The sequence below is a fragment of the Jaculus jaculus genome, chromosome 9, assembly GCF_020740685.1.
Source record: "Jaculus jaculus isolate mJacJac1 chromosome 9, mJacJac1.mat.Y.cur, whole genome shotgun sequence".
NCBI lineage: Eukaryota > Metazoa > Chordata > Mammalia > Rodentia > Dipodidae > Jaculus > Jaculus jaculus.
Window position 1 is genome coordinate 7282329 of NC_059110.1, and position 17541 is coordinate 7299869.

The 17541-nt window shown below is 51.2% G+C and overlaps 1 protein-coding gene across 1 annotated transcript in view; it reads right to left on the reverse strand.

The window, feature by feature from the left end:
* Positions 1–11734, reverse strand: part of LOC101605850 (solute carrier family 22 member 1) — a 28907-nt gene extending 17173 nt beyond the window's left edge. The window contains exons 1-4 of the mRNA XM_045159626.1: positions 11198–11734; positions 5708–5811; positions 5154–5308; positions 958–1126 (exon numbers count right to left, since the gene is read on the reverse strand). Coding sequence (XP_045015561.1) covers positions 958–1126; positions 5154–5308; positions 5708–5811; positions 11198–11602 — 833 coding nt within the window. The 5' untranslated portion in view covers positions 11603–11734. The remainder of the gene's footprint in view (positions 1–957; positions 1127–5153; positions 5309–5707; positions 5812–11197) is intronic.
* Positions 11735–17541: the final 5807 nt, after the last annotated feature.

The following is a 17541-nucleotide window of genomic DNA, read 5'->3' on the forward strand; positions in this document are numbered from 1 at the left end:
CAGTGGCTGGAGGCCCTGGTGCACTCTCTCTCTCTCTCTCTCTCTCTCTCTCTCTCTCTCTCTCCCTCTTTCTCTGTCTGTCTGACGTGCTCAAATAAATAAATAAATAATGAACAAAAAAAAAGCAGCATGTAAGATGGAAGTGGTGGTGCACGCCTTCAATCCCAGTACTCGGGAGGCAGAGGTAGGAGGATCACCATGAGTTTGAGGCCACCCTGAGACTACAGAGTGAATTCAGTCTGTGAATTCCAGGTCAGCTGGGACTAGAGTGAGACCCCACCTCAAAAATAATAATAATAATAATAATAATAATAATAATAATAATAATAACAGCAATGTGAAAGATGAAGTGGTCCAGTAGGCAGGAAGCCCAACTAGGAGGAGAGGAGAGGAGGAGGATGAAGCGAGACTACGTGACTGTAGGTGGCACTGCTGCGGAGACTCTGGGGACCGAAGAACACCATGGCCGTGGCCGTGAGATGACCCCTCTGGACCATCTCGGACACTTTTACATAGATTTAGCTGCAAGGCTTCCCAGGGCTTCTAGGCAACACCCAGAAAGCTGCCTCCCAGGCATAAGGCTGGTCCCCCATGCTCCCCCCCTCCACCCCCCACGGTCAGCTTGGCCTTGTGTTTCTGGAGGGTTCTCTGGATTTTTTGTCCAGCTCTAGCATTGCTCAGTGTCTATCTGGGGGTGACTCTGAATGGGCTCTGCCTGAGGACAAGTCCCCCGTCTCCTGAGAGTCCCTGGAAACATTAGAATAAAGTCACAAATGGCCTGAAGCACCAGGCCGTGAAGCAGCTCTGTGTCTCACGGCCCATGGGCCTGTGGTCCCCGGGGAGGTGGCCTGGGTGGCAGCCAAGGCCCGCATGCAGCCCTCGGCCTCCCCGAGCCCCGCCCCGTGAGCCCCGGGAGAATGCACGAGCCGCCTCCTTGCTGGCGGGGCGGGACGTTACCAGTAGTAGAGCAGGAAGAAGAAGGTGGGCAGCGTCACGGCCAGCTGGAGCCAGCGCCAATACGGAATGGCATAGGCCACCCCGGTGAGCCCCACTAGCCCAACGGTGAAGGCCACCTGGTACAGGATCGCCGCCGTCCTCCTGTAGGCCGAGCCGACGAACTCTGTGACTGAGACGGAAACGTGGTCAGAGTGGCGGCCGCCGAGAAGCAAGGCCTGGGGAGAGGCACGTGCCCGTCCTCTGCCCTTGTCCTTGCCAGCCTCGCCTCGCTTGCTCCTGGCTTCTCTGGGCACATCACCCATTTCCCTTCCCCTGAGCCCCAGGCTGCAGCATCTGGCCTCTCCAGGAGCCGATGCCAGGTGGCCCCCAGGCTCGCCAGGCCCGTGTTCGGCTGGTTTTCTCCACATGCCCCTTCCTCTGCTGTCTCACTTGCCATCTCCCCCATCATGCCTTGGGGCTCAGCTTCTCCTCCCCAAACCCTCCCAGAAGCTCCAGGCAGAGTGAGAAAAGAGAGAGGGACTCAGTGGGTAAAGATCTTGCTGCATAAGCGTGAGGACAGAGTTTGAATCCGGCAAAAGCCAGGCTTGGTGGCATGGTCCTATAATCCTAGACACTAGCAGGCAGAAGCACTGGCTCCCTGGGTAGCTAATCTAGCCAGATTAAGGGGTAAATTCTAGATTCAGTGAGAAATCTAAAAACCTTAGGTCAAGATTGAGAAGACACATCACTGACCTTTGGCTTCCATGTGCACAGACACACAAACACGTACATACATAGACATACACCACACACACATGAAGGAAAGAACAAAAAGAGTGAGAGGGAAAGTAGGCAAGATAGCTGGATAGATAGCATAGTGGTTAAGGTGCTTGCCTGTGAAGTCTAAGGACTCAGGTTCGATTCCCCAGAACCCACATAAGCCAGATGCACCTAGTGGCACATGTGTCTGGAGTTCATTTGCAGGGCTGGAGGCCCTGATGCACCCATTCTTTCCCCTCTCTCTCTAATAAATAAAATATTTTGAAAAATAAGGGGGAAGGAAGGAGAAAGAAAGAAAGAAAGAAAGAAAGAAAGAAAGAAAGAAAGAAAGAAAGAAAGAAAGAAGGAAAGCAAGCAAGCTGAGAGGGAGGGAAGGAGGGAGGAAAGGAAGGAAGGAGAAAGAAAGAAGAAAGGAAGGAAGGAGAGAGGGAGGTAAGGAGGGAGAAAAGGAAAGAAGGAGAAAGAAAGAAAGATAGAAAGAAGAAAGGAAGGAGAGAGGGAGGAAAGGAAGGAAGGGGAAGGGAAGGAAAGGAGGGGAGGAGGGAGGGAGGGAGAGAGGAAGGAAGCAGGGAAGGGATGCAGGAAGGAAGAAAATCTATTTCCTGCTGTACGCATTAACTCCAACAAAGACCTCTGCATGCATTCTGGGGACCTGGCACTGCCCTTGGTGTTGAAAGGCACAAGAAAACTCAGGCTCTTGTCAGAGACAGCAGGTAACTCACGTGGCAGATATGTGACTTGTGTACTGACACAGGCTGGGGGAAGAGATTAAGATGTGGATTAAGATTAAGATTAAGATTAAGAGCTTGGGGGCATGGAGAGCAGACGGGCTGCACTTTACACAGGGCTAGTGGCCAGAAGGATGGAATTTGAGCAAAGACACTTGGAAAGTAAGAGGGTTAGCGGTGCTCAGCTTGAGTCAGATCAGTGGGTGGCAATTACTGGGGAGACCCAAACCTTGTCAAAGTGCTTAGAATAATTGACTGTTGTGTGCTCAGTCCCAAATGAGACATATGTATCACCCCCTCCAAGGCTCAGGGAACCTGACGGGGGAAGAAAGAAAGTTCCAACCAAAGGATGGAGAGGAAGCGCTACGGAACGCTGTCTTCTGGACACAAATGTCAGTTGCACTCATGAGCTCTCAAGGGCTGTGGTCACCTGAACAAGACAATACTAGACCCATCAACATTCCATCATGGATGGAGGAGGGGCTCATGAAGAACCAGCCTCCCTGAGGAGGCTGCTGGGGGAAAGCAGATATCATTGTTCAGTGAATTAAACACTGTAAATTGCCCAAGCTCCTGGAAATACCCCCCCCCCCACACACACACACATACATGCTTATATAAGCAAGCAACCCCAATTAAAGTCAGTGGGACACACACACACACACACACACACACAAACACACACACACACACAAAGATATCAAAATAGAAGTGGGAGCCAGATATGCTGGAGCATACCTTTAATCCCAGCACTTGGGAGTCAGAGGTAAGAGGATCACCATGAGTTAGGTCAGCCTGAGACTACATAGTGAATTCCATGTCAGCCTGGATAGAAGGAAACCCTACCTTGAAAAACCAAAAAAAAAAAAAAAAAAAAAAATTGAAGCAAGGATTGGTTGGGAAGAAGGGATTTAGTGGGAAGAGGGAGACACGAAGATGATGGAGGGGAATATGATCAAAATACATTATACACATGTACAAAATCATCAAAAATAAAATAAAAAATTTTAAAAAGAAAGACCCAAGACAGGAGACTGAAAAGGAAATACCAGTGAGCAAGTGAGGACCAGGGAGCCTGTGTCCTGAGCAAGCCAAGAGAGAAGCATCAGGAGGGCTGGAGAGATGGCTTAGCAGTTAAGGCTCTTGCCTGCAAAGCCTAAGGACCCATGTTCAACCCTCCAGAACCCACGCAAGCCAGACGCACATTGTGAGGCAAGCACAAGGTCGCACATGCCCACTAGGTGGCGCAAGCATCTGGTGTTCGATTTCAGTAGCTGAGGCCCTGGTGCACCAATTCTCTCACTCTCTCTGTCTCTCTCTCTCTTTCTTTCTCTCTATATATCCCTCTCTTTTGGTCTCTCTAAAAAAGAGAGAGAGAGAGAAGCATCAGGAGACAGTCTTCTGGGCCTCTTACCATGAAACAGTCAGGTTCACTGTGCTGCCTCTCCTTCAGCCCCTCTCTAGCTTTGAGCTCCTGGGAGGTAGGAAGGGCATTTTATCTATCTTGGCACCCAGCCCCTACTACAGTGTCTACTTGCACCCACAGCTTCGGTCCCAGAGAGGGTTATAAGTGGTGGGTTCTGCTCTGGGCCTGACCTGTGCCCAGCAGAACCTTGATGATGGAGGCGACATTGTTATTCTCATATTCAAGCTACTGAGGCACAGAGAGATTCTATAACTTGCCTAGGCTCACACAGCTGCTCAGTCCTAGAGTGTGGTGGATTTGACCCTGAGTTTCTCTTCTTAGTCTTCTCCACCATCAAACAGTTCATTGTTGGCACACAAGGTGTCACGAGGGGCCCCAAATTACCCCACGGTCACTGTGCAGTCGTTCTTTCTCAGGGCAGAGCCTGATTTCTCCTCGCCCTCACTCCGGAAGCCAAGAACCAGGACAACGATTTCAAAGTGACTGTTTCTATTCTCAGAGGAGCCGAAATGTGGTTTGTCTTCCTCACTCTACTATGCCTTGATCATGGACTGGGGGGCATGTAGAGGGTTCCTCCACACTCCTTTCCTCCAGGGAAGGAGTTCTGTTTTCCACTCTTACCCTCCACAGGGTACGAGAAAGGAAAGACAGAAACGAAAACGCCGGCTGCCCAGTCTGGCCCCCTCCCGTCCTGTGTCACTGGTGGTGTCTAGATGCCTTGGTCCTCGGGTTTTCACCCAAGCTGGCTGAGTTTGTTGCCTTGCTCTAAGGGAGTCAATGGTTCTTTCTTATCTACAATGTTTACATATTCCTGGGGCTGGGGAGATGGCTCAGCAGATAAAAAGAGCTTGCTTCCAAACCCTGTCTGCCTGGGTTCAATTCCCCAGCCATCCATGTAGAGCCAGACACAAAAAGTGATGCAAGTGTCTGGTGCTCACAGTGGCCAAAGATCCATGCACCCCATACACACACACACACACACACACACAGACAGATAGATAATTGTTTTAAAATAAAGTATTCCCCACGTTCACCTTTCTCACCCCATATCTACCTAGCCAAAGGCTACAGAGAGAAAAGGTCACCCCATTCTGTGTCTGCCCTGCCCGCACACGTGCAATTAATCAACTGCCTCCATTTCCCTAGATCCTGCAAACATTCCCTGCCTCCCCCCCCCCCGCCCCCGCCCAAGAGCCCAAGTTCATTTTCGATTCATCCTGCCCTACCCCACTACCTGACCCCTCACCCTTCTGACCCCGGGAGCCCCAGCCCACGTGGATTACTCAGGGTGTAGCCGGACACCCAGCTGCCCTTGCTGACCACGCCCTGCAGCAGGCGGCAAAGCAACATGGAGGTGTAGTCCGGGGCCACGGCCATCAGCACGCCCGACACGGACATGACAGCCGTGGTCATCAGCAGGCAGAGTTTACGACCGAACCTGCGGGGACAGAGTGGGAGGTCCACTGAGAATCTGGGGGGGCCACCACCTGACAGGCACTCCTCTCACGTGTCTCCTGGGTCACACCCTAACACACCTCTTGGTGCAGTGACTTGCCTCGTGCATAAGCCCCACAAGCAGCTGTGACGTGTTTGCTCCCGGGGTCCCTCGACTCAAAACGACCCTAGGGCTGCTTGCAGGCTCGAGGGACAACCGCGGCTTTGTCCCCTTTTCTCACAGATCCACCCCACGGTCCATTGCACGAGCGCCATCCTCGACTGTCCACGGGTCGCCTACCACCCTCTGTGATGGGTCCCACCCAGCCAGGCACCCCACCCTGGGTCCCCAAACGCATGCTCCTCCCAGCCGCCTCCGAGGGCTGTCCCGGCTCTCACGTACCTGTCGGCCACGTAGCCCACGCCCAGGGAGCCGAGGAAGAAACCCAGGTTCACGCAGGACTGAAACAGGTCCACCTTCCAGGCGTCCGCGCACACTAAGTTAAACTGCAGCCAACACCATGGTGAGAAAGGCCTGGAATTCAGACCCATCCTCCCATCCTCCCTCCCGGCAAAGCAAACGTTTACATAAAAGTCAGTCTCCCCCCTTCCCCCCCCCCCACGCCGCCTTTCTATTCTTTGCTCTCATCATATTTTTCTGAGATGCAACTCACAGGTTCTGGTAATTCTGTGATATCCGCACATTCCTAGCTCCACTGGGCCTGGCTTCTTCTAACACATTTGCGACATTGTCATCAGATGTTAATTAAAATAGCTGCTGGGCTGGAGAGATGGCTTAGCAGCTAAGTGCTTGCCTATGAAGCCTAAGGACCCAGGTTCAAGGCCCAATTTCCCAGGACCCACGTTAGCCAGATGCACGAGGGGGCGCACGCGTCTGGAGTTCATTTGCAGTGGCTGGAAGCCCTGGCGTGCCCATTCTCTCTCTCTCTTTCTCTTTCTCTGCCTTTCTCTCTCTTTGCCTCTTTCTCTCTCTGTTGCTCTCAAATAAATAAAAATAAACAAAATAAAATAGCTGCTGTCAGATCAAGCATGGTGACATGTGATTATACTCCCAGCACTCAGAAGGCTGAGGCAAGAGGATTGCCACAAGTTTGAGGAAGGCCTCAGTAACACAGCAAGACTGTGTCTGGAATAAATAAATATAAAAACAATAAAAAGATCAGGAGTGGTTAACCTGTGATCCTAGGAAATGGAAGTTGGAGGCAAGATGATCAAGAATTTAAGGCCAAGCTGGAGAGATGGCTTGGCGATTAAGGCCCATGCCTGCAAAGCCAAAGTACCCAGGTTCTATGTCCCAGGACCCAAGTAAAGTCACATGCACAAGGTGGCGCACTCATCTGGAGTTCACTTGCAGTGGCTAGAGGCCCTGATGCGCCCATTCTCTATTTGTCTCTATCTGCCTTTCTCTCTCTCTCTCTCTCTCTCTCTCTCTCTCTCTCTCTCTCTCTCTCTCTCTCTTTCTCTCTCTGTCTCAAATAAATAAATAAAATAAAACACATCAACTTAAAAAAATTTCAGTCCAGCCTCATCTCTACAGCAAGTTTGAGGCCAGCCTGAGCTACATGAGACTGTCTCAAAACAAAAACAAAGAAAAGAAAATGTTTTCCAGAGCTGGTCAAAGTTCCCTCATTCATATTCAGTTGTTGCATATTTTATGACAGTCCTCTAGTAACGAGGAACACCCCACATAATTGAGGGTGTTGCGAGTGGCAAGGGAGAAGAGGGTGAGACTGCAGAGGCACGTTGGGTGAGGTTAACCAACAGCTTCATGCAGTGGGATTTAAGAGGTGGGAGGAGGGCTGGAGAGATGGCTTAGAGGTTAAGGCACTTGCCTGCAAAGCCTAAGGACCCAGGTTCAATTCCCCAGTACCCACATAAGCCAGATGCACAAGGTGCACATGTGCCTGGAGTTTATTTGCAGGGGCTGGGGACACTGGTGAGCCCATTCCCCCTCTTTCCTTCTCCCTCTTTCTGTCTCTCTCCCTCTGTCTGTCTCAAATGAATAAATATTTTTAAAAGGAGGTAAGAGGATGTCCATATGCCAAGAGCCAGGAGGGGAGAGGGGTCAAGGAGCAGATGGACGGAAAGAGCAGAGCTGGGCTACAGAGAAGGCCTCTCTGTGCCTAGCTGGAAAAGCAGAGGTGTACCTGTGTTTAGCGTCCTGGCAGAAGAAGGGCAGAGGAGGGACCTTCCTGGCCCAAAGCACAGGGTGAGGGGGCACATGCCTGGGCAGGGCACCAGGCCCTTGTGTAGCATGTCACTTCATGTGTAGAGCTCACTAAGGCCGAGAGAAGACAGACTCCGGGGGACCAGGACACGAGGGCCGAGCAGGCTTTCTGCTCCCCATGGCTGGCATAGCCCTCCTGCCCTCCTGCCCTCCCCACGTCTCTTTTCTGTGTCAGGGAGTCATGGCTCCACCTGCCCAGAGTGGCACTGCGGAGTCACTTCAGAACAGGGGTCTCAGTTTCCCAGTCTAGACCACTCATACTATATCACTCCAGGGCTGCCAGCTGAAGACAGTTTTTTGTTTGGTTTTGTTTGGGTTTTTTTTTTTAATATTTTATTTATTGATTTATTTGACAGAGAAAGTGGGGAGATTGAGAATGGGCATGCCAGGGCCACCAGCCGCTGCAAACAAACTCCAGATGCATGCACCCCCTTGTGTATCTGGCTAACGTGGGTCCTGGGGAATTGAACCTGGGTCCTTTGGCTTTGCAGGCAAGCACCTTCACGGCTAAGCCATCCCTCCAGCCCTGTTTTTTTTTTTTTTTGTTGTTTTGTTTTTTTTAGGCAGGAGGCATTGGCATGCCCATTCTCTGTCTCTCTCCTTTCCCCCCGCCCTTCTCTGTTTCTCTCCTTGCAAATAAATAAATTATATCTACATCTCCATGCTCTGTGGATTCCGCCTGACCTCCGCCCTGGGCTGCCCCATCTTGCTCAATGGCGTGGCTGGCGGGAACCAGCGGCACGGGAGCTGTGAGGGGAGGCTAGGGCTGACAACGCGGATGTGGGGAACAAAAGTCAAGGAGCATCCCACCCCCTCTCCAGGGGTGAGAGGAGGGGGCTCAACCCCTTAGCCTTGGGGTGGGAATTAAAGCTGGTCTTCAAACAAGGTACTTGGTCTAAAGCAAGTTCCAATGTCCAAGGCAATGCTGAGTTAAAAATTAGTTTGACAGAAATGAATAACTATGGTTAGCTCCCAGTCTTCAGCTTAGGATGAGGAGTGAGGCAAGGGTGATTTGAAAGTGTAGGAAAAAACCCCCGCAGGGGGCCCCCACGCTCTGCCTGGATAAGGCGACACCCCAAATCACTCACGAGAAGCGGTCTTGATGCAAACTGCAAGAGGATTTTATTCCAAGCGCGCTGGGGCCCACAGTCGTACACCGCACAGGGGTAGAGGACTGCAGAGCCCTGAATGCAGGAACAGGACAGTTTTTATAGGGTTTCTAACAAAGCCTGTGCCTTAGACCAATCATTTTCTAATATTAGGAGCCCCGCAGGGTGTTAGCCAGTCAGTTGGTGCCACCCCATAGTTTCTAAGCCAATTAGTTTATGACCTTGGTGGTCAGCATTTGCTCAGGTCCTTGGGTGGGAGTAGCAGAGTGTGGTTCCAGTCTCCTATGACCTTGGAGGTCAGCACTTGTGTAATTCCTTAGGTGGGGGTATCAGCCTCCTGTGACCTTGGTGGTCTGAGGCAGGCTGCTACAGCTTATGGTGCGAGCTACTAAGGCTAACAGTGTGGGCTATTAAGGCTTATAGTGTAAGGCTTATAGTGCAGGCTATTTACAGAAACCCAATAAGTGGTTCACTTCATTACTCATTTCCCATCCTTGAGGGCTATCTCATGCCCTTTTACCTAGTTTTATATTAGGAGCGGGCTCTGATATAATGAGAAGAGGGATTCTTTACTTGCTTCCAACAGAGAGTAAAGCCTGGAGTTTGAGGTATGCAGGGAGCCCGCTTAAGCTCCCCTTGGAGCGTGATAGTATTTCTGAGCTTCTGAATTCTTGGGCCTTTCAAAAGCAGGTGGAAAGGAGAAAGGACATAACACCCGTGCGGGCACCAATCTCTAACTGCCTGCTGCTCTGCCCTGCCCTGCCCCTCCCCACCCTGCCCTGCCCAGCCCTGCCCTGCCCATGCATCTGATTGCCTTCCTGTCTCAACGTAAATCCCACCGCCAGCCTCGCTCACTGGCCCTGCCCTGCCCTCCCGATACCAACTCCACGACTCTCAAAATCTTTACTGAGCTCGACTCTTGGGGTCACTGAGGCCTCGTTTGTTGTGCAGATTGTTAGGCTTTTCTAAAACTCCATCTGTCCCCTCAACTCCGGTCCTGCCACCCCAGATCACCTCTTCTCTTCTTGTCCAGGTCACAGCTTCCTCTGGGTTCCACTCCAGTCTCGAAAGCTTCCCTCAGCTGCTCTCCCCAAGCCGAAACCTTCAGCCAAATGACCCCCCACCTTCCTGAACCCTAGCCCATGTACTGTCCGTACTTTTTACATGGCGTCGTCCTTTTAATCCCATGGCAACCATGTTGATTGACATTTCTAAGCTGAGTTATTTATTTATTGAGACAAGATTTCATGTAAATCCCGCTAGCCTCAAGCCTCAAACTAGCTACGAAATTGAAATGACCTTGGAGTTCTAATCTTCCCGTCCTCCAACTCTCAAGTGCTGAAACTACAGGTGTGTGTCACCAAACCTGGTTGTGTGTAGTGCTGGGCATCGTACTAAAATCTTCATACATGTTAGGCAAGCACCCTAAAAACTGAGCTACATCCCCAGCCCCACCCTGGGCTCTTTACTTGGTCTCTTTGTGCAGCTTCCCACCTCTTGTAAAGCTTTTAACCCTACCACCATCCTGAATCTGGACCATTCACCAGGTCTTGCTTCTTTACCTAAATAGAACCCAATTCTTTCATTTGACAGGTTTAGCAAAAATAGAGCCTGTCCAGTTCAATTTGAGATAACGATTTGTTTGTTTACTTGAGATGGGTCTCACTCTGTAGCCTAGGCTGGCCTGGAACACACTATGTAATTACAAGCTGGTCTCAAACTCATAGAGAGTCTCCTGCCTCAGCCTCCGCTGTGCTATGATTACAGGTGTGAATTCCACACCCAGCTAGAACTGTTTTAGTATAGGAATAGCCTGTATGGTATTTGTATTTCCAACTCCAGTTATCAGAAGAAAATATGCAGTGTCTGCAGCCTAAGCATTCCAGGGGGCTGGAGAGACGGCTCAGCAGTTAAGGCGCTTGCCTACAAAACCTAATGACCACAGTTTGATTCCCCAGTACCCACATAAAGCCAGATGTACATAATGGTGCATACATCTGGAGTTTGTTTGCAGTAGCTAGAAGCTCTGACACACCCATGAGCATGCTCGCTCTCTCTCTCTCCCCCCACCTTCTCTTTTCTTGTAAATAAAGAAATAAAATTTTAAAAATCTATACTATATAGACAGGCACAATGACATATGCCTATAGTCCCAGTTACTCACAGGCTGAGGTGAGGCCAGGATTTTGAGGCCAGTTTGAGAAACAAACAAACAAAACCAATTGTATGATCTGAAATCCAAACTTAACTGGGCAGCCCATACTTTATCTGCCACTGTAGGGACTGCGTGCCTTGTCTCTGAGGTGAGAGGCCTCCAGTATCCTCCCTGTGACTCCTGCACAGGACCCTGGATTTAAATCAACTACACACAATTGGTGGGAAGACAGAAGGCAAAACCTTCCATAGGCCAAACACACAGGAAGTGGAGACCCCCCCCCTCCACCTGATATGAAACTGAATCATATATCTGAGTTCCTTTTGATCTTCCGCCTGCCCTGAAGTCTGCCCATTAACTGAAACGCACACCCTTTCTTACCTCGGTGACGATGGAGGAGCCAGGCGTGTCGTACACCCAGCCGTGCTGACAGGGCACCAGCGGCAGGTGGCTCCTGTCGGTGGCCAGGCTGGACAGCGGGTCCACGCAGTCGAGGGCGCTCTGGTTCCAGTCCACCTCGTACTGCCGGCACTGGCGCAGGAAGGCATCGTCCCCCGGGCCGGGCACCGTGTAGTTCAGCTCCTCTGCCAGGCTCCAGCCGCATCGCTGGCTCAGCTCGGCCACCCCGGGGCTCCGGCAGCGGTGGTCGGGGGTGAACCCCAGGAAGACGATGCCCACGTAGATGGGGGCTAAGGCAGCTGAGATCAGGCACAACAGCAAGAAGGCTTGCTTCTGGAACCAACCAAACTCTCCCACCTGCTCAAGGACGTCGTCCACGGTGGGCATGGCTGGAGGGCACCCTCCACCGATTCGGCCAGACCTGCTCTGGGCTGCAGGCGGAGCTGCGTGCGGCTCTCATTTAAAGTTCTTTGAAATGGGGTGGCTTGAGATCAAATTGCTATCCAAGCAGGATACACCTGGAAGGCCGCCAGCTAGAAATAACCTTTTATCCTGTGGTGCCGGCGTGAGGGCCAGGGGAGGCTGCGCGGGGCCGAGCCTGAACTTTGCTTATTTGGCTGGGAAGCAAGTCACCATTGGGTCCTGTGGTCACTGAGTGGGAGGAGGGAAAGGGGGAAGCAGGTGTGAGCCCCTTTCATCTCTCAGGACCTTCTGGAAGCCTTTTAAGCCAAAGGTGGCACACTGGCACCTTGAAATGACACCAGAGGTCATACTCAGTCCCCTGCACCTGTGGCAGCCCAGTTTCCCCAGGGCACCTCTGTGAGCTGGGGCCATGCACAGTGTGTTGGTTCCAGACTCCGCTTGTGCCAGGCTCGGGAGACTTGGGACACCCTGGAAAACGGGCCTGGAAGGAGCACAGAGTAGCCGGTGAGAGCCACCAACACTAACTGCTAGTGACAGAAACTCCAGCCTGTGCTTTCAGAGCAGGACCAGGGATAAGACCCATGTAGCTGAGCCATTCTCACAGCCGCCTTGGGCACTGGCCTGTGTCACTTCCCCCTCCACAAATGGCAGAAACAGGCTGAGGGGAGCAAAACCATGGCCAGTTTGCAGTTACTGAATTTAAACCTGTAGCGCTCGGAGCAAGACCCCGTCCTTGTTTAAGGCGCCCTTGGCCACACCACAGATGCCTCACAGTTCCGTCTATGGTTTCTTTGCTCCTTCTGCAAATATTTACCCGGCCCCCCCTCCGCTCGAGGATCCATGCTAGGCTCGGGGCCACAGAGATGAGACAGCAGTCCTCGGCTCCAAGCAGCTCACACTCCCACAGAGGAGAGAGACCCACAAGAGAACTATCACCGGGGCACAGACAGCAGCTGGCACAGGCCCTAAAGGAGCCCTTCATGTGGCCTAGGAAGACAAGAGTGGCGACAGGCTACTGCCTGGTGCCCTCGAGTGGGTAGAACGTGTGGTTTGCTTATAACAATGAAATGGGCAAACCAAGGGTGACGCCCCTGGTAATTGCATCACTTACGATTGGACTATTCGGGCTGGAGGGATGGCTAAGCGGTTAAGGAACTTGCCTGCAAAGCCAAAGGACCCTGGTTCAATTCCCCAGGACCCACGTAAGCCAGATGCACAAGGTGGCGCACGCATCTGGAGTTCGTTTGCAGTGGCTGGAGGCCCTGGCACATCCATTCTCTCTCTCTTTCAAAGAAAGCAAGACAGACAGACAGGGAGGGCGGGAGGGAAGGAAGGAAAGAGGGAAGGAAGGAAGGAAGGAAGGAAGGAAGGAAGGAAGGAAGGAAGGAAGGAAGGAAGGAAGGAAGGAAGGAAGGAAAGAGGAGGAAAGGAAGATTGGACTGTTCACCTATGGAAGTCTTTCTCTCTGCTGGCTTGGCGAAGCGTGTTGAGGGGCCGGCGTGGCAGGGAGCTGAGGTGTGACTGGTAGCCAATAAGAAGGGGAGCGCCTCAGCCCACGGCTGCAGGGACGGAGTCCTACCAATAGCCTTGTGGACTCAGAAGCTCGTCTCTCTCTGTGGCCATGGTGGCATGACATCCTAGTAGGAAAGTGTCCGCTGCACCCAGCCACTATGTTCTGATGCATACAAACTAAGAACAGGGCCGGGTGTGGTGGCTCACGCCTTTACGCTAGAGAGGCAGAGGTAGGAGGATCGCCGTGAGTTCAAGGCCACCCTGACGCTACATAGTGAATTCCAGGTCAGCCCGGGCTGGAGTAAGACTCTACCTTGAAAAAACAAAAACAAAACAAAACAAACAAATAAACAAACAAAAAAACCCAAGAATGGGTGTAGTCAAGACCATCATAATAGGAGGAAAAGATCATGACATCAAAATAAAAGAGAGATTGATTGAGAGGGGGAGGGAATATAATGGAGAGTGAAGTTTCAAAGGGGAAAGTGGGGGGAGGGAGAGCATTACCATGGGATATTGTTTACAATCGTGGAAAATGTTAATAAAAATTGAGAAAAAAGAAAGAAAGAAACGTGTGAGTAATGGTACAAGTGCCCTCTATCAATCCTGACCAGTCAGTCACAGACTGATTTTTTTTTTTTTTTTTGAGGTAGGGTCTCACTGTAGCCGGACCTGGAACTCACTCTGCAGTCTCAGAGTGACCTTGAACTCACAGTTATTCTCCTTCTGTTTCCAGAATGATGGGATTAAAAGCATGAGCCACAATGTCTTCCTGAGAATTATTTTTAGTTCATGTTTTGATTATCAAATAAAGTGTGAGTTATAGTGTGTAAACAAAATAAAGGAAAATAAAAAAAAAAAGACACTGATTGAGAGGGGGAGGGGAGATGATGGAGAATGGAGTTTCAAAGAGGAAAGGCGGGGGAGGGAGAGCATTACCATGGGATATTGTTTATAATCATGGAAGTTGTTAATAAAAAAAAACTTGAGGGCTGGAGAGATGGCTTAGCGGTTAAGTGCTTGCCTGTGAAGCCTAAGGACCCCGGTTCAAGGCTCGATTCCCCAGGACCCATGTTAGCCAGATGCACAAGGGGGCGCACGCGTCTGGAGTTCGTTTGCAGTGGCTGGAAGCCCTGGCGCGCCCATTCTCCCCCCCCCCCCCGTGGCTCTCAAATAAATAAATAAAAATAAATAAAAATTTTTTTTTAATTGAAAAGAAAGAAACAAAGAATGGCTGTGGTTTTACTCCAGCAGCAACAGTCAGAACCATGCTGGGCTCCAGCTTCCCGCAGCATGTCAGAGCCTGGGGCCCAGCTGCTCTTGTCTCTGCCGGTGCTGAGTGACAACTCCCCATGGTGGCCAGGCTGTCCTCAGCGACCAGGGGCCCAACAGCAGAGAAGGGCCAGAGGCCAGTGTGGGTAAGCCCCCCCTTCCTGCTCTGGCTTGTTTGAGCAGCAGAGGCAGTGACAGGGAGACACAGCCCAGTACTGCTGTCAGGAGCCTGGTAAGGTCCCTCCCACCTCAGGGACCTCCATTCAGGTCAAGGTGGATCCTTGATGGCCGTGCGGAAAAGAATTTCAGAGTGAAACAGCTAGTGAGTTGATTAAGATAAGCAAAAAGTATGCGCTTTAGATTTAAGCATGAGCACTAAAGTGAGTTTAAAAACTAAGTAAACATATATGATCCAGTTTATTTATTTATTTATTTTGGTTTTTTTTAAATTTATTTATTTATTTATTTGAGAGCGACAGACACAGAGAGAAAGACAGATAGAGGGAGAGAGAGAGAGAATGGGCGCGCCAGGGCTTCCAGCCTCTGCAAACGAACTCCAGACGCGTGCGCCCCCTTGTGCATCTGGCTAACGTGGGACCTAGGGAACCGAGCCTCGAACCGGGGTCCTTAGGCTTCACAGGCAAGCGCTTAACCGCTAAGCCATCTCTCCAGCCCTATTTTGGTTTTTTGAGGGAGGGTCTCACTCTAGCACAGGCTGACCTGGAATTCACTGTGGAGTCTCAGGGTGGCCTCAAACTCACAGTGATCCTCCTACCTCTGCCTCTCGAGTGCTGGGATTAAAGGCGTGCGCCACCACGCCTGGCCCAGTTTACTTTTTATATTTTCTCTTATCAAGGGATTTTTGTTTTGTTTTGTTTTGTTTTGTTTTTCAAGATAGGGTCTCACTGTAGCCCATGCTAACCTGGAACTCACTATGTAGTCTAAAGATAGCCTCGAACTCATGGCAATCCTCCTACCCCTGCTTCCTGAGTGCTGGGATTAAAGGCATCATGCCTGGCAAGGGATTTCTTTTTGAAAGTGAAAATTTAACATGTAGTGTTTAGATCTAAGGATGGGAGAGGAGTGCTAATTCAGCAAAGTTCAAAGTCACAAACATTCCGGCCCCAAGTAAGCAAAGCTCATTTTTTTGTTTTTCCACCCTTCTTTGAGACATCTTTAGGAAAACACACATTATCTCTACAAGCAATTTTGGTTTTATCAGTTGTGTTGAGGTTTCTTGAGTCTCAGTCAACAGGGAAAGCAAACTTGATCCTAGGGCCGGGGAGGGGGGGGGTGTCCCTTGTTTTATGTCCCCTAATATTTCCTGTCTTTCGATCGTGCCTCAGGGGCAGGTGGGCAGCCTGCCCTGACCAGGCCTCTAGCTCCAGGGAAACACAGAACCTGTCATCTTACCATGGGGCAGAGATAGGAGCCAGGGGGCTTGGCCTTCCAGCCTCCATGCCAGAATCATCCCAGTGGTCCCTTGCTTGGGCACACCCAGCTAGCTGACCAGGTGCCACTGCCTCTGGAGGCTGGCCCCTGGGAAACTGGACAGCCCTGCCAGGAACCCCTTCCCCATCCACTTTGAGCTCCAGAAGGGCACTTAACAGTAAACCTGGTTGGGTCCCTCCACGGACACAAAGAGTAACAGCTGGTAAATGAATCTGTAGGCTGCTCCATGTAACCCTGTGTTTCTAAGACTCGTTCACTGCTCCATGGGACTCAAAGCTAACCCCTCTGGCCCAAGGGTCCCCTTGGCATAGCGTGACAGACCTGGGGACAGGGCTGAAGGTCCCCTCCCCCCTCAGCTTCCTTCAGGAGTGCTCAACCTGGGAACTGTTGCTGGGACAGCTGAGGGCCCCCATGGGGGGAGACAGGAAGGAGGCAGTGAGGGAAGGAAGAAGGAAGGTCCCAAGCCGACCGCTCCCCAAAGAAAGGTCATGGGGTACCCTCAAGAGCTGAGTGTTTGCCCCTTCTACAACCCCCAGGATGCCCACCTCCCAGAGGCCCTTGCCTAGCATGTGCCTGGGGAATGGTCAAGGTACAAAGGTCCCACTTTCAACACACAGCAGGTGGAAGCAAGCGCCGCTCTCCCTCCCCACATTCCCAGCCCAGGCTGGGGTACTTCTCACTTAGTCCCTGAAGACTAGCAGCTGCCCTGGCCTCACACAGGAGCTGCGCTGTGGGCTCCCTCGTGCAGCAAGCTCAGGACCGCTTTCTTTTATTCGGACCAAGGAGCAGGGGACCCATTCTTTCCCCCCTGCATTATAGCCTTTTCCCAGGCCCAGCTACACGGTCTGCTTTATACACAGATGGCCCAATACCCTGGGCCATTGTAGTTGCTGTGACCCGGTGAGAACTGAACTTCTAGGGAGACAGACAGCATAGGCTCCTGCGGAGACATGACTCATACACAATCTGATAGATCTCCAAGTTAACCACACATTAGAGATGAGAAATCAAGGCCAGAAGGGCAGGTGTGGATATGGTTTGTCTTTGCTAAAATTCATGTTGAAACTGAATCACAGGCTGGAGAGATGGCTTAGTGGTTAAGGCGCTTGGAGCCAGCTTCAATTCCCCAGTACCCACATAAGCCAGATGCACAAGGTGGCGCATACATCTGGAGTTCCGTTGCAATGGCTGGAGGACCTGGCATGCCCATTCTCTCTATCTGCCTCTCTCTTTTCTCTCAAATAAATAAAATAGAATTTAATTTAATTGCCATTGTAATGGTATTAGATGTGGTGGGGAGCTCCACCCTCATGGAGGGATTAATGTGCTTTCCATAAGAATGGGCTAGTTACTACAAGAGCAGGTTGGAATAAAGCACCCAGCACTCTGTGTCCCCTCTCTCTTCCACATGTCTCCACTAATGTCCCTTTCAATTTCCACCATGAAATAGCATAACACCTCACCTGTGCCACATTCTTAGACTGCCCAGCCTCCAGCCCTGAGACCCCAAATTAACCTCTTTAGAAACGATTCAGTCTCGCTCTGGGGAGATGATTCAGTGGTTAAAGGGACTTGACACATGCACCTGGAATCCATCTGCAGTGAGCAAAAGGCTGTGGTGCGTGTTCTCTCTTTCCCTCTCTCTAGAAAGAAAGAAATGATCTAGT